The following is an 18,776-nucleotide window of genomic DNA, read 5'->3' as shown; positions in this document are numbered from 1 at the left end:
CAAATAATACATTTCCTGCCAGATTTTCCATGTATTTAATGGAGATCAAAAATTAACTTGCTGCTGCTGCTAAGTTGCTTCAGTCATGTCCGACTCTGTGTGACCCCATAGACGGCAGCCCACCAGGCTTCCCCGTCCCTGGGATTCTCCAGGCAAGAACACTGGAGTGGGTTGCCATTTCCTTCTCTAATGCATGAAAGTGAAAGTGAAGTCTCTCAGTTGTGTCTGACTCTTTGCAACCCCATGGACTGCAGCCCACCAGGCTCCTCCATCCATGGGATTTTCCAGGCAAGAGTACTGGACTGGGTTGCCATTGCCTTCTCTGAAAAATTAATTTAGGTGGTTAATAATAATCTCAAGATATTATAGGTAAAGAAAAATAATAAACATACCAATGTAAATGACCCAATAAAATCCAGACTCTGTCCCCTTTGTGTAGGGATTTCCTGTGTCTTTGGTCCAAAACAGAATAGTTAGGTCTGGTTATTAACTGCTTCCATGGATAGAAGAAATATGTTCCCATGTTCTGTGGCTATAGGCATGATGAAAACAAAGTATTTTTTTACATTGGGGGGAAAAAAACCTGTTTAATAATAGATTATGAAGCAATTCAAAGAAAATTAATTTGCTAGTTATTTTATGTGTAGAACATCTCTCATTTTCCACTCACTGTCTTTAGAGGTCAGTGAGGTCTTCTCCAGCCCAAGAGGAGGTGTGAACTGAAGGTTGGAGGACACTGTCCAGCTCTCCAAACCTGGGCTTTCCCCACTGTGAACCTCTTTCCATTATAAGAACTTGATATTTAAAGTTTACTATTGGAAGAGAAGGATGCCTGTGTTATAACAAATGCAGGTGGTGAACAAGCTTACTAACAGCAAAAAACATTCTCCTAGGGAGCAAGTGCCCAGTAAATAGGTACTGAATGAGTGTATCAACCATTTGTGTTTAACTCCTGTTTACTATGCCTATGACACTGCTGAGGACCACATTCTTCTATTAGAATTAAGATGCTTAACTTAGTTCAGTCGCTCTCGTGTCTGACTCTTTGTGACCCTATGGACTGCAGCATGCCAGGCCTCCCTGTCCATCACCAACTCCCGGAGTTCACTCAAACTCATATTCATTGCGTCAGTCATGCCATCCCACCATCTCATCCTCCTCTGTCATCCCCTTCTCCTCCTGCCTTCAGTCTTTCCCAGTATCAGGGTCTTTTCCAATGAGTTGGTTCTTTGCATCAGGTGGCTAAACTACTGGAGGTTCAGCTTCAGCATCAGTCCTTCCAATGAATATTCAGGACTGCTCTCCTTTAGGATGGACTGATTGGATCTCCTTGCTATCCAAGGAACTCTCAAGAGTCTTTCCAACACCACAGTTCAAAAGCATCAATTTGGCGCTCAAGCTTTCTTTATAGTCCAACTCTCACATCCATACATGACTACTGGAAAACCATAGCTTTGACTAGATGGACCTTTGTTAGTCTATTCAATTTCTATTAAAAAGTAGTTCAAGTCTTGTGTGCATGTATCTGTATGTATCCCTAGGTTTCACAGGGCAGCTCTTAAAATTTCTATGTATGAAAAATAACATCCTGTGGCAGATATAGTAATTTGTACAATTACTATGTCACGTGGAATTTGTTTTCTCTTCTCTCCCTCGTGACTTCTCTCCTTTAAAAGGAAACCTATGCACACATCTTGTTATTGCTCATGGGCCTCTATTCAGAGGTTTCTGTATTATTGGAACCTTAGCCCAAAGTACAGAGGAAAAAAGTGACATTTAGGACAGTGAAACTGTTCAAGATTTCTTCCAGCTAAACAGGCAGTTGCTAGAAACCCTACAAGCAAACAAACTAAAGCCAGGAGGAAAGCACCCTCCATGAGGACCAGCCGCAACCCCAAGAGAAAGGCTGAGCCCCACAGGAAGGCTGGCCTGTCCTTCTTGGCCCAGGCCAGCTCTGAGCTCACTGCGGGAAGGAGGGAGAATCACTGCAAGACTGAAGAGAAGCAGGGCCCAGCAGGGAGTCCCTCTGCCCAGATGCCCCAGGAGAGCAGCCCTGGTCTGTGTGTGCCTCTCAGGGCACTCTGGACCACTCTCCTGCCTGCAGAAGCAGGATTTGGGTAGAATGGGCCAAGGTGGGCACTGCCAGAACACCCAAGTTACCTGGGAAAAGTTATTCTGAAGGAAATCCAGGAACTAGGAGGGACCAAGTTGTGGAAGAAACAACTGGCTCAGGAGATTCAAACAAGCCATTTCTTTCAATATCATTTATTCATTTTTTGTGTCATAAAAATGCAGAGGAAGAACCCAGGAGAGGCGACTTGAGTGGGCTTTGGCTGAGGCTTGAGTCTCACTTGTATCCTCGCTCTATTTGCTTGGTGGACAGACTCTTACTACTGATCAGCTTCTTTCTAAAACTTAGAAGGGACAATATGTTGCTCCTTTTTTTCCCTCCAAAGTAGTGTCACTTCCTACAGCATTTTCTAGTTAACTGGAGAGAACACAGTGGCAGCTTTAAACAGTTACAACCACTTGGTTCATGTATGTTAAGAAAATGGAGAGAATTTCAAATGAATATGAAACCTTTAACAAGTAGGTCCCCTGAACATAATAGATATTTTCCCCTGGTTCAAGTTTAGGACTAAATGAGGAGGAATTGGAGAGGTTCCAGAGGATAGTAATGAAAATGATTAAAGGACCAATGATGAAAGGTTTAAGGAATTGGGATTACTTAGCCTGGAGAAGAGAAATTTGAGGGGTGATTTAATGGCAATCTTCAAGTACAGTATGTGGAGGGTTATTACAAGTATGGTAGCCAGCTGTTATCCAGCTGTATTGAAGGCTGAAAAAAGGAAACAGAGCTAGAATTTCAGCAGGAGATTGAAGTTAGACCAGTGGTGTCAGTGGTTCTCAAACTAGCTCAATGGATTGTGGAGCCTTTGTGGAAGATCATGAAATACTGATGTTTTAAACTTAAAATATGTAGGATTTGCTAAACCTGATACCAGGCTATATAACAGTATAACAGAAGCTTAAGGGAGGGAGAATTATGGACTCCAAGTTGGGAAACTGTCGATTTGGGGAGATGAGTGGGAGTTAGACACAGGGATCCCTGACTGGGGGAGACCAGTTTGAGAAGCAGGGGGTCTGACTGTGGTGGCATCTGCAGAGGTGCTGAGGGCTCAGGGAGGAAGGAATCGCTCCCACCTGAATCCCGCGGCCCTGACTCTCACACCGAGCCCTGTGAGAGGCGGCGGCAGCGGTCCAGGCCGCGCACACAGGGCCTCTGAGGACTCAGGGCCTGCGGACGGGGCAGCCGTGGGCCTGTCCTCACGGAGGCTGCGCTGGCAGGCCTTCTGTCACGAGTTCTGGCCAGCTCCGGCCTGGCCTGTGCATTCAGGTCACCATTACCAACTGTAGAGCATCAGGAATTTCACTCTTTAAAAAAAACTTTTAAAATGTTTTATTACAAAGCTCCTTTTAAAAAATGCTCAGCACGTTAACTCAAACTGGAATGACAAACGTTAGATTGACAGCTTGGGGCAAAGGCTGTGCCTTGTTATTTAAAAAAAATGGGTACATATCAATGCTCATTTTAACAACTGGCATAAAATCCCACTAACTGGCTAATAAAAACAGATACAAATACAGAACATTTAAAGTAATAACAATTCAAGTGCTGGGCTTTTTACAACAAGGGGGTAAGAAGGAAAGAAATGAAAATTCACTGCAAACTGGTCTGCTGAAAGTATCTGTTAAGGTTTACCATAAAAAAAAAAAAAAAGAGCATAAGAAAAATAAAGAGGACTGCCAACTGCTACCCACAGAGTGGACTGGCTGTTATGTTTATTTAGCTCTATCAGACACCTTACAAAGACAGAGAGGCCACTATTGTTACAGGTCATTCACGGAGAAGCCACTTAGCAGACGAGATCTCTCTCAAAAGGAGGCTTCTTTTCATTTCGTTTTTATTTCAGACAGTTCCAGATCTTTGAATTTTACTTAAAAAGCTCATAGCTAGCAAAATATACAAGAAAAATAAAAGAAGTGTAAATTTTAAAAAAAGTTCAAGTTTAAAAAAAGCAAACAAGACAGATCTTTTTGCACTGTTAAATAAAAGCTTGAGGAGAAGAAGAAGAAGAAACACGAAGCCAGAAACAGGGAACTCTTCCCCACATTCCTGCAGGGACGCTGGCGGCTCTGCTGCAGCCGCTCCCGGTGCTCAGGTGCTTGGGGCAGGCGAAAGCAGCCAGGTTACTGTCCTTGCCAGAAGGTTACAGATACGGATGCAGGATGCTCTGGGAAGTGCACAGCGGAGACGGGGGAGGAAAGCTGCTCAGCTGACCCAGGGCCTGCTAGCATTCTCAGGTGCTTTTTAATTTTTCTTTTAAAAAAAACCTTATATGCTTTACTGTGGAACTTGGCTCTTGCAGTAGATGAAAGGGGGTTGGCAGTGATTGTCTTTATGGATCAGCGTCTTTAGCAGTGACCTCAGGGTGAAGTTGGTGTCATTTCTCCTTTGGGGTCGACTGGGCAAGCCGTGGAGACAGTCTGGGTTTTCAACAAGCTTCCATCTCCAGGAGAGGTCCCGGGGTCGCTGCCTTGGCTTTGCATGTTGGGAATGAGCTTCGTTTTCCACCTCGAGAAGGAACAAATAAAATGCTATTAATGCACATTTGCCACAGACCTTTACAGATTTTGAACCTCAGCTGCATACAGCACGTCTTAAGAGCTCTGCATTTAATTAATCCTCTTTGTTGATCTGGTGATAGCTAAAACAGATTGCCCTAAGGTAGCCCTAAATCCTGAGATTACGTTAGAGAATAAGTGTACTTTACTGAAGTGTTTACCTTGGTTCCATGTATATGTGTATATATATATATGTACAGAGTTATGTGAAATACACATAATACTTTGGATCATGGTTTTTAAAAATAAATCTGAAAAACATCAGAAGAGAATGGCCAAACATGAACTGTAATGGCGGGCAATGGCCAGCTGAGGGAAGGAGCTGTCGTTCTAGAGTGTTTGGTCTTTCTAGTCCACTGTGGGGAGCCACTGTAGGGCTTTGCATGCGTGCGTGCGTGCTGAGTCGCCTCGGTTGTGTCACACTCTTTGTGACCCTGTCAGGAGACTAAAAGCACACTCAAGTGAGTTAGTGCCCTACATTCCCACAAGCAGCCATGCGGCCAGGATGTCTTCTCTCCGCTCATATTCAGTCTGAGGAGCATAAGCTTCTCCAATAGTCAGGCTTCAATTCTCAGTACTTTTTTTTTTTCCCTTTATAACAACTGGGATCTCTAATATTATCTTGGGTTGTACACTCAACAAGTATTTAAAGATGTTGCTAATGACAAGAGCAACAGAAAGGATAATCCCTAAATCCCAAAAGTTTTAATAATCTTAGACCCAAAGAGTGATTACAAATAAAACACTGCAACAGAACCAGAGAGAAAAGGAAAGCAAAAGCACCCCCACGTTCAGCTCCGCTGTGGAGAGCATCCGATGCCCCTCCTTTGCAGCTGGGGAGACGGCCTCGTCCAGTTGCAGGGAAGTCATCTCCCCCATCTGGTCCCCTGGCAGCTCAGACGAATCTCAACAGTCTGTGCTGCAATGCCCTTTTATTAGCAAACATTTCCTTGAAAAAAAATTAATTCTCAATAGTGGAGTGCATTCCTTTATGCTTTTTATTTGAGTAGAAAGAAACCTTGGAGGAGAAGTAAAAGGGAACTTTGAAATAGTTTAATAATGAGAAACTAAACGCAGGATGGTGAGTTCCAATCCACACGGTGCTGTTCAGAGAAGAGCAGCCGTAGCCCAGGAGCCGGGAGGAGCGGTGCCGTGGGCTGAGGTGAGGATGGGCGTAGCCAGTACCCTGGAGGGACTTGCAGAGCGCAGAGTGCACAGTGAGTCCCTACGCTTAGGGCTTTTACCAGCTACGTGTTAGCACTATTATTACGGCCACCAGCACCAGTGCAGTCCCTCAAGATGACGCATCATCACAGCTGTGAAGAAACTGTTTATCTGGGTGGCTAGTGAACAGACAAGTGAAAGCACAATGGGAGGAATGCTGCCTTCAACACAGCGAGGTCTCCAGTGACGATTTCCACTCCTCTTGTGCAAGATTACCCTTCGCCCAGTTAACAGGAAAACCACGCTACAGCTCTGTGGTTTTTAAAAGTTTGAGCAGAGTACAGATGCTTCACACAGGAGGATGGAAGCGCAGCAAAGGGCCTGGCTTTCCAAGGAGACAGGGGCAGAGCCTGGGCAAGGGGTGGAGGCACTGCCCACAGATTCCTAGTATAAGGTGCTTGGGCACCCCTGACTCCCAGGGCCAGGTCCAGGTTGCTCTTGCTGGTGAGGAGTGGCTGAGCAGCCCTGGGCCAGGAGTGCACAGCAGCGGGAGGCCAGCTCTGTTCAGAAAGGACTGGCCTCAGCAGCCACAAGCACCAGCCCGCTGCTGGAACCTGTCCCCAGCCCAGCCCCAGGCTGACCCTCAAGTCACGGGGTGGCAGCCTGCATGGCCCTGTGGCGCCCTGGCCCTCCTGCACCGCCCGCTCACGGAGTTGGCCTCTTCCCACCTCACAGCACCCTAGGTGCCTTCTGCCCCCTCCACTACCAGTCCTGGCTGGCCAGAATGACCACTTATCACAAGGTCGCTGCCCTGGAAAGAATTTCGACATCTCCTAATAAAGCCAGTTCTTTCTGTAGTGTCACACGTCCCCACCATTGTTTTATCACCACAGTTTCCTCTTCCAGGATCCTCCTGGGAAGCTGGTTTTAGTGGTGCTCTGTACAACTGCCAATCAAAAAGTGACTCTTTCCCACCTTGGATGCTCTGATAGTTTTATTAGTGTTTAAATAAAGTGATAAAGAAACTGTCTATCAAATGGGCACCTTATTTGAACCTGGTTGGTCCTTTAAAATATAAGGTTGTCAGGGGAGACCAATTTTACCCCAAATGGGAAAAATGGGGGCCTTAAAGTGTTGCTTTACAGATATAAAACAGGTCAAATCAAGATTCTTTTCAAGAAACCACAGGCATGAGGCTTGGGAGACTGGAGACGTCCACATCTAAGGCTTCGCTGGGGGGCTGTGGCTGAGGCTGGGCTGGCCAGGCAAGCCCCTGTGCAGCCCAACCCAGCAGCGGAGTCAGTGCAATCAAAGCTGCAATTACTGTGCCCGCTTCAAAGGGAGCTTGGAGTCCCATCTTACATGTCAGGCTTGGGCTCCCTCCGCGAGGAGTCACCATGTGGGCCATTTGTTGAATGACCCTGAAGGAGGCACAAGAAAAGTGCCTGCCCTCCCCCCACATCCAGCTGAAATCCAGCACTCTCTCCTGGACTGAACTCCAATCTTGACAGAATATCCTGCTGACCAAATGGAACCAGGAGCCCAGACAGACAGATTTGCTTATTAAGAGCCCAAGTGCTAAAGGGAAATCTCAGTTTCAAGACGGACCTGCGTCTGGGAGATGACCTTGGCTCATAACATGTGAAGAAAGGGAAAGGGGAGATGTCTTAAGTGCAAACATCAGCCTTTATTGGAAGCCAAGTGCTTTGCCAGCCCTTATCCTTGGGGTTCTGTGGCCCCACCACCCCCAGTCTGTCCTCCAGCAGAAGGGGCAAGGAACCAAGCCCATCAGCAAGGCCAAGGTGGAGAAGAGGACCCACCCGGTCACGTGCAGCCACGCGGGCACAGCACGCCGAGCGATGCCTTGCCTTCATGTAACAGCACCTCCTTGTACAGAAAAGGCGAGGAACACACAAAGGCGGCTGGAGTAAGAGATCCTTCCCCTCCCGAATGTTCCTAGCAAGGAGCAGGAACTTTAAAACGTTTTTAGTTATGATGTGCAGTTTGAGGAGAGAGCATCAGAGATGAGTCTGTGAAAGGTGAACAGAAGCAGAGACTTTGTAAAGAGCGCCCGCCTCTCTGCAGCACACCACACGCCTCCTGCGCACGGCCAAGTTTTCCTGCCTCACCTCCGGGCAAACCAACACAAGCCTGCTCTTTCGGGGCGGGCGCCTCTCTGCATGTGTGTATGCGGAGAGCGGACTTCTAGAGCAGAGAGTGAGCATGACAGAGCTGGTTTGCCCTGTCCTTCTAGAGGGGACGGAGGCGTTTGCTTGTCAGTGACTGGTCTGAGGGACCCCTAGAGATTCGCTGGGGCTCCTGGTTCCCTGTAGGTCACGGGAGCTGGCGAGGAGGAAGGGACAGCGTGGGCTGAGCCCTGCGGCACCAGGCACTGGGGCAGACACAGTGTCATGCAACCGAAGGACCGGGCTGTGTGAGGCGAAAGGCCTTGGCTAAGGTCACCACAGGGGGCAGAAATAGCTTCTGAGCCTTAAACCCAATTTCTTTCCACCGCACTGCAGAGCTGAGTTACCACTCCTTTGCTTCTCGCCTGCCCGCCTGCCACACCCGTGAGCACTGTTATGACAGTGGGGGTGGTGGTGGTCTACATCTAGACCACTGCCCACCCCAAGATGACCTGCTCTCAGAGCAGGATGAGAGGACAAAGAGCATGAGAAGTTAACTGGGAAATTTAAATCTATAGATTTAAAGTATAACCTACAAAAGGCAGATTCAGGTCTTTGAAAGGATTACCCAGCATTTGAGAAAAAGAACGAACCATAATGTGTGGCTGGGAAGGTTGGTGCTGTCTATTCTTTCTACAGTGGAGTTAGTCCTTAAGTCCCAGCATCAAGCTAGCTGGCCCCCAGTCCCCAGCTATAAGCTCTGATGCAAGATGATTCCCAAACTGTGGAGGAAGGAGGGAGAGGTCAGGGCCATGAGGGGTCACTGGCCTTGGGCTTGGACCCAGGTCATTTAAACCAAGGCAAGGTCACTGCATCTGTGTGGTTTCTTCCCTTGTGGTTATTCAGAGTAAATCACTATCCAGGCAACCAGACTTTGGCAAAGTTCAGACGACTCTGAGGCAGGCCTGTAACTATGAATAAACTGCTCTAGGGGCTTTCTTATTCCCATCTGCAGCTACTGGCTTCTCTTCTCATCAGCCCTTTTCCTCTCCCTTGTGAGGAAGGACATCACACTGGTTGGTTGGGCCTCACAGATCCCACCCTAGACCCTTACCTCCATGGGAAACACTGCAGAAATATTCTCGAGGAAAGTTTCGAATAAGAGAGCCTCAAAATCCATTTTACTTCTGTATATCAAAGTGCTTCAGGAGGACAATATCTATGGAGACTCATATACGCATCTTTAAATTCTTTATCCAATTCACTTTTTCTCTCTACAAGTTCTCCTTACTAAAGATGCTAACTTCACCTTCAGAAAGTGAGGCAGTAGAATTAGCGCATGCTCCTTTTTCTTTCCACGGTCATTTCTGCATGTGTAGGAGTCTGGGAGTCTTAAGTGTACAGGGCCTAGGGAGGTGACGATGTGTTGTGGGTTCTGAGCATGAGCTCTGAGAATATCAGTCCTGGGCTGGGGGAGCCCCAGCCTTATCACCTGAGTTATCCTCAGCAAGCTACCTGAATGTAAAAACCCCAGTCTCATCTATAAAATAGAAATATCAATAGTACATCATTACACCTCATAATGTCGCTGAGGGGGATGAAAGGAGATAATCACCCATGACAGACTGCATGCCTAGCATCTGAACGGCACAGGGAGTGTTGGTTACTGCAGAGGGTGGAGACGTGCGCTAAAGAGAAACAGAGCTTGGTCTGAGCCTGACACTGCTGCACACTGACCGCACGGGCCTAGACAAGTTCCTGACATCTCACCCCTCAAAGAGCGCAAAGATCCCTCCCCATACAGGCTGCCACAAAGTGGGGCGTAGAGGCTCCTGTTAGCGCATCCACACAGGATACGTGGCCCAGCAGTGTTGGTTCTGGTTTTGTTTTTCTGACCTCATGTGGCACGTTTGGGGGTAAAAGCAATTGTTGTATTATTTACAGGATTTCTGGTGGAAAATTAAGAATAGAGAATTCTGCAAAGTCTATCTTATCAAATGTATTATAAAATATCTTCTACAGTGTCTACAGAAATACAGTGATACCTGGGAAAAGTAATACCAAAGGGCAGCAAAAATTTTGTTATATTTACAGAGACTATATCTAAAAATTTAGAAAACTTCAAGTCATTTGACTTAGGACGTAAACAAAAAAGTGGGCACTACTGTTTGACTGAAATGCTTTCATTTCTTCCGCCTCATTCTGTAAAAAAAAAAAAAAAAAAAGAGTGACTTTGCTAAGGCAGGATCACCTCAGATTATTAGACTCATTCCTTGGATCTAAGACCTGACAGCTTCAGACCCACAGAACACAGCTGAGGAAGTGGAAGGGCCTTAAGCTCTCACTGCAGTAACAAAAGATTCATGCAAAAAAAAAAAAAGGCACATTTACCCTTCCTAATAAGAGCACCCTCCATATGCCAACTCAGACTCTATTTACTTTTAATGTATATATTATTCAAATAAGCTTTGTTTTCTGGTTCCCAAATCCACAAAATGGATCTGAAGGAACATATTCACTGCTGTCAGGGAGAGATACGGTCCCTGGTCAGAATGAGAAGACAGTAAATTAGAAAGAGCGGCCTTTAGAAATCCCCTGTTATTTGGGGTCATTTACAAGTGTCAGACACCATCAATTCCTTGTTGCCATATACCATACAGTACAGTACACTACAGAATAACGGCATGAGGTATTTAAAAAATATTTAAATTACATGTACTCTGCTGAACAAAGAGCGGTACTCACGAGAGTTAAAAAGTACATGTTTTGATACTTAAACAGGTAAACCTAAAGTTCTCTGGCAAACTCCATTATCCAGAAGGAAAATTCTCTCAGTTTCAGACAACTCGGTGAGAAAACATTCTATTATACCAAATTTGTCCAAAACATTTTATTCTATCAACTATTCTTAAGTGCTTGGATCTTAATTTCACAGGTTTCCATGGACAATACTGAAGACCATGTGTCTCGAGGGTTGTCAGAGCCTTATTCTCCTCTCCGTCTACTATCATTTTTTAATGGCATGTGATCACTCCTGCTAGCCAAGGGGTCAGTTTCCTATTTGTTTCCCTTTGTTTCCCAGGCAACCTAAACCTGGTTTTAGCTCTTCTGACCATTCAAGAGCAGCACAGAACTGATGGGAAGGACACTGCAGCACTGCAGAGGTTTTCAAAGCTCTCACCAGAAGCACGGTCCTCTCCCCGTGCCTTCACCAGAGCACAGCTGCCGAGATAAAACCACCACGCGCGCTAGACTGACAGTCCAGCCACCAGCGTGTAGCGCAACGGGGCATCTGCCTGCCTCCCTCTTGATGATTCCAGTGCCCACACACCCCTGGTTTTTTCACTTTCTCCTTGTAAGCCTTCATTTCTACTTTGAGACTTTGGACAAGCCTTCCTGTTTCCTAGGTATTTCCAGTTTTACTAGTCTGTAAACAGTTGGCTTTGCTTTCTAACTTGACCAGCCAACCTGGGAACCAGAGGCTCACTGATAGTTAATGTGGGTGACTACATCTGTCCTCGGGGAACAGAGTTCAGGGCAAAGATTAGGCAAAAATGTCAAACTCACTAGGGTGAGCTTTAAAACCTGTATGAAGTAAATGTTTTTCTCAAGGAGACTCCTGAAAATCTTTAGACCTCTCCTTGACTCTTAGGAGCACACAGCCAAGTCTCAGGCTTCCGGCAAGTCTCCTGGAAGACCTTCAGTCAGTTCTGAGGAGGATTCCAGTCCAATCAAATGGAAAGCTAGAAAAATTTTTTAAAAGATGTAAATCCAAGCACTGCACAATCAACTATTGTGCTGTCTACTATACTAGAAATTACTTCTCCCACACACCTGCTGGCCCAGGAAAATAAAGGCTAAGGTTTCATTTAGGAAAAAATATTTTAAATTCTCAGTTTAGCAAGTGTACAAGGTAAAGATTATTCCAAGGCCAAAATCATAGTGTAGTGTGTCTGTATATGGGTGCCTGTCTGTATCTCTTGGTGTGCTTAACTCAAGGTTTTTTTTTTTAAGGTAGCTTGTTTTTATTTTTTAAATTTAAATTTATTTATTTTAATTGGAGGCTAATTACTTTACAGTATTGTATTGGTTTTGCCATACATCAACATGAATCCACCACAGGTGTACACGTGTTCCCCATCCTGAACCCCTCTCCCACCTCCCTCCCCGTACCATCCCTCTGGGTCATCCCAGGGCACCAGCCCCAAGCATCCTGTATCCTGCATCAAACCTAGACTGGAGGTTTGTTTCTTATATGATAATATACGTGTTTCAATGCCATTTTCCCAAATCATCCCACCCTCCCTTTGGGACAGAGTCCAAAAGACTGTTCTATACATCTGTGTCTCTTTTGTTCTCTCGCATACAGCATTATCATTACTGTCTTTCTAAATTCCATATATATGCATTAGTATACTGTATTGGTGTTTTTCTTTCTGGCTTACTTCACTCTGTATAATCGGCTCCAGTTTCATCCACCTCATTAGAACTGATTCAAATGTATTCTTTTTAATGGCTGAGTAACACTCAATGCACAATGCTGAGTAATACTCAACATACAATGGAGTATCACTCAGCCATTAAAAAGGTAGCTTGTTTTTAAATTAGACTTTTGGTGTTATATGATCAAAGGAAATACACTGAAATATCATAATTTATATAATTTTAAGATAGTGGACTTTTTATATGTTTTGCTAAAATAAATATTAGTAAACTAATCAGTAATGTTTTTTAAGTTAGTAAACACAGAATCATCATCTCCACCTTTTCAAAAATTCTTAATTCTTTGCTGCTTCAATTCCTCATGAATCTTAAGTCAGGAAGGGAAGTATTTGATGATAATCTTTGACTTCTGACAACCTTGAGATGTTACATAATTCAAATCTAACATGTACCAGAATACTGGAAACTCACAACTTGATCCTTGTTCTTTCAAACCCAAGAATTCTTCCATGACTGCACAGCTCCAGTGTGACTTACTACTCCAGGAAGCCTTCCTTGAGCTCGTTTTGTGTATTAATACTTCTTGTTCTCTTTAACACAGTGGCTGTATGTGCTCCCTCTCTACCATAAAACATATTATTTTGTAATTGTTCATTTGTATGTCTGTACCCTCTTAAACTGAGAGTTCCTCTGGGAATGGGCAGGGTTCATTTAGCAAGTCACCCCACTGCCTAAAGCAGTTCTTGATTTGTACAAGCAGACCTCACTGGATGTTCACAAAGTGAACAAACAATTGGTGTTTATGACATTGGCCTTCACGGGAGAATGTGTGCAGTCTCACTGCCTGGGGCCCTGGGCTCCCAGCATTCCCACAAATGAAGAGTTAGTTAAAACAAAGCTAAGGGTGAATTTGGATTTCTTGAAAGATCCCACAGCTTGGAAATCACCTCCGATTTGGAGGAATGCCTTTTATAGATCCTAATTCTAATTATTCCTAAAGTTGTCTACAAGATGTTGAGACTGGGTTAATGCTAATTTCTTTGTTTCAACTTGATTTCACCAGAATGACTATCCTTATATAATGCACAAAAGTCGAAACACACAGGCAGATGGGGACACGGCTGGGTGTATGAAGCAACTCCAATGGCATTTCCCACCAACAAAGTGAAAGCATTAAATGAAACTTGTGTCTTTTAAGGAGACGAGTTCTCAGAAGGCTTTTTGTTCACAGAGGAGTCTTTTCCCTATAATCCACCATATCCCATGCTAGTTCAGAGTAATGAGAGCTCCCTACCATTTGAGCTACATCACAGACGTCTAAGCTCAGTGATCTCCTTTTAAGGAGAGCAGGATAATGGTAAGTTTCATTGTACAGAGGGAAACCCTCTCGAAAATCTCTTCACGTTGGAGTCACAGCATCTTCCCCGTCTGGGCACTGCGTTCCATCAGCTCTGCCTTCCTGCAGGGATAGCCTGACTTCAGGATTTCCCTTCTGAGCTGAGAGCAAGCCCTAAGAGTCCTCACGCACACTGTGGGCAGGATCGAGCCTAAGCAAACCCTCCATCTGTCTCGAGCTCCTCTCTAAGGTGGAGCCAGCACAAGTGGGACTGAAGTCTGACAGACAAGAGGCCACGTGGCGGCATCAGTCTGCTTGTACAAATCAAGAACTGCTTTAGGCAGTGGGGTGACTTGCTAAATGAACCCTGCCCATTCCCAGAGGAACTCTCAGTTTAAGAGGGTACAGACATACAAATGAACACAGAGGCAGTGCTTCTGTCTCTCCTTCAGGGGGCGAGGGGAGGCAACCTACACAGGATTAAGGGCAAGCACGTCGTGTTCAAGATCACACAGGCGCCTTATTCTACAGAGCCACTCCACTCGGACCTAGAATGAGGACAGATTAGTAAACAGAAAAGAGACTTCGAGTCCCTTTTCTAACACTCGGGAGGCAGGGCAGCCCGCGGAAGCACAAAGCAAACCAGGAAAAGTTGGGACTGGAGGCAGCTGGGAGCTTAGAGGCCAGCAAACAGTCCTCTTTCACTTCTGCCTTCTGCTGCGGGACCAGAGGCTCCTGACTTAAACCTACTGCCCCAGGTCATCACATGGCACAGAGAGGGCTACTGTGAGAGCCTGGGTGGCCTCAGTCCTAGTCTAAGCGCTTTCTAACAGCAGGATGCTCTGTTGCCCTGGTCTTCCATTTAGAACAATACACAGAATACCCTCCATGGGAGATAATCGGTTATTACTGAGTGCCACCCCCTCAGAAGGCCTTTTATCATCGTCAGCCCGAAGCCGACCCTCTGGTCACTCTGCTTTATTTGTATTACAGCACTTACACGCTTCTGTTTGTTTTTAATCAGTTGCCCTGCCAGCAATGTAAGCAGAACAGAGCAGGGACCTCTGGAGCCTCATTCAATGCTGTATTTCCAGAGCTAACTGGCATTTATAAAGTGCCCAATAAATGCTGCATAGTAACTAAACAAGTCAACTACTGCCCATAGAAGTTTCTGAATTCTTAAAACAAAGAAAGGGGTGGGGAAACAGCAGGGGTAGTATCATTCCTAATTTGCTGAAATCTTTATGAATGCAAATCTGACCTCTCTGCTTACTAACTCTTATCAAATGACTGGCAGTGCCGTTCTCTAAAATAGGATAGTGTGGAGGACAGGACTTCAAAGGCTGCATGACTGATCCAGCACCGAGAGGGGAGAGGAACACTGAAGACTCTGATTAAGTGCAGCCCAGCTGACAAGAGCCAAGAATTTTTTCTTGGGGCGGGAGGAAGGTAAGCTTTGTTGTGTTTTTCTGGAGCAGGGCAGAGGGGACACCCTGACCTTAAAAAAAAAGCAAAGATGAAAGTGACAAGGAAGCATAATGATCACTGTAACGTTATTTTTAAAAAAGGAGATATTTGGGGTACATTCTAGAGCAAAAAGGCATTTAGCTAATCTTCGAATCTGAAATACTATTTAATCATAAAGGACACAAAACCAAATATCAACGTCTGAAGTATAGAAACGCATTTCTGCATGATTTTTGAATAGAAACAGCATTAAAGATGGTGGTGCAAACAGAGGACAGAGTAGATCAGAGCATTATCAGTCCTTAGCATGTTGTGCTTATGAGGGTTTTCCATTTAGAGCCAAGCATTAAAGGTGTTCAGTAGTTAAAAGGACAACAGTCTTCAAAAGATAAAATGCGACAAAAAAGGTACAAAAGCATATGTGTTTACTACTAGAACTATTTCTAAACTATGATGCTGTAAGTACCCGGGGGCTGGGCCTGTGCTCCTGGTAACCCAGCTACAAGGCCTGCTCAGAAGAGGTCCTCAATAATAGCTATTAAGTTGAATTAAATATGAACATCAACTGTGACAGTATTTTTCTGATACCCGTTTGGTCACTTGTACGAAGAGCTGATCTTTATACTCGGAGAAAAGCCTGCCACTAACTACTAGTTTGTAAGACTTTTGAAATCATAAAACAACAATGATGAAATTATGAAGAGCTCTGGGACTCTGAATAAAGATGAAGAAAGTCTCACAGAGGAGAGGACAGCTGAATTGGGTCTTGGTGTGGGGTGGAGGGATGAAGGGAAGCCATTGATGATAAACAAAGAACCCTAAGGGGTGGCACTTACTGTTCCACTTACTGTTTTAGAGTGGGGGGAAATGAAGATTAAGAACCTCAAGCTGGGCAAACAGTGGATGTAAAATTCATATCTATTTGGTACCAAAATCCCTGCAGGCTTTCCTAGGAAAGTCCATTGAAATTTTAGCACCAAGATTAAGTTTTAAAAGTTTAAGTGGTCATCTGGTTCTAGTCAAGAACGAAATGACCCACAAGCTAATGCTCTTCTCCTGAGAAACACCATGCTCAGGCAGAGGAAATGGGCTTTCCAAGCACAGGGACAGCACGTGCAGCAGCCTCCATCTGTCTGGGGGACGCAAATGATTTTGTTTGGACAGAGCACAGGACACATGGTTGGCGGTGAGGAGAGGCAGAACACGGAACCTTGAGCAGGGGGTAGACGCAGGTCCGCGCTGACATGGTCTGCACTGTGTCCTTCAGACGGGGGGGGAAGTCCTGGCCCTTTTTAGGCAGGGAAGTGGCACCATCCGTTTGTGTTTCAGCAAATCCCTCTGAGAGCAACAAAAAGAACTGGCAGAAATGAAGTCTGGCCGCAGGACAGTTATCCAAAGGCTAGTACACTGACCCAGAGGGAAAGTCAGAGCACCTGAGCTGAGGCTGTGGACTGCTGAGTGTGGGAGGAAAGACTCGAGACAGACCCCAAAGACGGGAGTTGACGGGACTGGATGCAGGTTCCTAGAGAGAAGAGAATCAAAGGCAGCGCCTCTGAGAAGAACCGAGAATTCACAGACACACTATGAATTTGAAGCCTAGCAAAGAATGAGGTAGTTTACAAAGCCAGATTTCCACCAGGGCTGCTGGTCATATGGTCAAAAATCAAATAACTACCATAAGCAGGAATGAAATAAATTTAGCTATAAAGATGACAGCGAGATCTAGCAATGGTTACCAATAAAGAACTTGATAGTACAACACAGTTAATAAGTCCATGAGCCATATATTTAAACAATAGAAAAAAATGAAGCCTCTTTCTCCCTAGAAATAAATACGTTACTTGTAAGCCTCTAAATATCATCCCAACTGAGAAAAAGTCTCTACAGAGCAAAACCTTCCAAGTCCTGAGCCAGTGTGGGCCTGAGTTCCTCCAGCACAGCCCCAGGTTTGCAGAGTAAGATGGCATTTTGCTGGTTTCTGTTACTTGTCTTTTAAGCAGGCAGATTGCCACTGGTTAGTAAGGAATGGTTGACAAGAGTTAGGGGAAAGGGAATGGGGAAAGATTAAAGGGGCAAAAAGGGGAAGAAGAGAGACACATACTATATTGCAAGTCTATAGCCGGTATAAAAACCATCAGATGTTTTAAAGCACTGCTTTGATTTTGGTGGTCTTTCCTCTTTAAAGGAGCAATGCTGAACGGCATCAGTATAAGCAAGAAGATTCACAAGCAAGTGCCTCTGTTTATAAATAATGTCAGCAGTAGGACCAGAGAGTCGTTCTTACCATGTCTCAGATGTAGGCAGCTGTCATTCTTGGACCTGTACCTGCAGAAAATTGTGTCTTTAACAAATTTTTATTGAAGAGGTTTTTGTACATTCCAAATACGTAGTAGCTACAATATAATGTGGACCTCTTTGCTTTATTTTTTTATGGTTCTTATACCAGCCATTTTTATTTGTGCAGTACAAGTAGAGGCCTTATCTTTAATGAAAGAAAAGGGGAAATAAATAGGACCTCACTGATTGATGCCTTGAATTACTGTACAGGAAAGATAAACCCTAGCATCATGTTTTATATTTTTAAATAACCCCAAACCATAGAAAAGATTCTCCAGGGGATACAAGGTGGCATATCACAGGGTCATCATAAAAAACTGTAACGTGAGCAATTATGCAACTAGAAGAACAGAAGTGTCAAAGCAAAGAGAAGACATACAACAAAAGCAAAAACAAAACCAAGGAAAAAGGAAAACAATCACAGTTAACAACGAGGATTCCCAGTAACAGGGCTTGGGGGAGCTTTTTAGATGTACCTTCACATAGTCACATTTAAAAGAAAGGTCTTTGAGACATTTTAAAGGAATTTCAGGAAGAAAAGCCGAGTTTAGGAATCACAGTAGAGTTGAAGAATAAAGCAGTGTATGGAAAGATGCAGACTGCTTTAAAGGTGCTCCTCAGAAGCAGAATGGGCTGGGAAGGCACATGGGGCCTACCTGATGTGGACTCCTGTAGCTTCTCTCTCTTCCTCTTCTTTTTCTTACCCTGGAAGAAGACAGGCACACTGTCATACACTGTACTGTGAGCACATGGATGAATGTGATACAAAAGGACAGGCAGGCAGGCAGCCGAGAGAGAGAGGCCTCATTATCTCTTTCTTTACCATCTGTACCTAGAAACCGAGAGCAAGAGAACAGTTCTCATCTGTGACCTTTGTCTTTTTAGCTTCACATTTAATGTCATAAGTACTGAGTTGGCAGTGGCCACACGCACACAGGATAATGATGTCCTAGGGCTGTGGTGGGCTTCCCTGGTGGTTCAGGGGTAAAGAATCCACCTGCCAGTGCAGAAGACACAGGTTCAGTCCCTGGGTCGGGAAGACCCCCGGAGAAGGAAATGACAACCCACTCCAGTATTCTTGCCTGGGAAACCCCATGGACAGAGGAACCTGGCAGCTACAGTCCACGGGGCAGCAGAGAGTTGGACAGGACTTAGCAGCTAAACAGCAACAACAAGGGCTGTGGCCACAGACACCACCTCCCATTCAAGGAAAGCCC

General features: G+C 45.0%; 1 protein-coding gene across 13 annotated transcripts in view; it reads right to left on the bottom strand.

The window, feature by feature from the left end:
- Positions 1–3,445: 3,445 nt before the first annotated feature.
- Positions 3,446–18,776, bottom strand: part of LEF1 (lymphoid enhancer binding factor 1) — a 122,295-nt gene continuing 106,964 nt past the window's right edge. For 8 of the 13 annotated variants that reach the window (XM_042251146.1, XM_042251149.1, XM_042251148.1 and 5 more), the window contains 2 exons: positions 18,216–18,264; positions 3,446–4,636 (listed from right to left, as the gene is read on the bottom strand). In XM_042251146.1, the coding sequence (XP_042107080.1) occupies positions 4,557–4,636; positions 18,216–18,264 (129 nt within the window). In that variant the 3' untranslated portion in view covers positions 3,446–4,556. Of the gene's footprint in view, positions 4,637–17,506; positions 17,548–18,215; positions 18,265–18,776 lie in introns of all 13 variants that reach the window. The other 5 variants (XM_042251147.2, XM_042251150.2, XM_004009633.6 and 2 more) reach the window with 1 other exon arrangement.

The sequence above is a fragment of the Ovis aries genome, chromosome 6 (assembly GCF_016772045.2).
Source record: "Ovis aries strain OAR_USU_Benz2616 breed Rambouillet chromosome 6, ARS-UI_Ramb_v3.0, whole genome shotgun sequence".
NCBI lineage: Eukaryota > Metazoa > Chordata > Mammalia > Artiodactyla > Bovidae > Ovis > Ovis aries.
The sequence above is the reverse complement of the archived record's forward strand: the minus strand, read 5'-3'. Positions and strand labels throughout refer to the sequence as shown.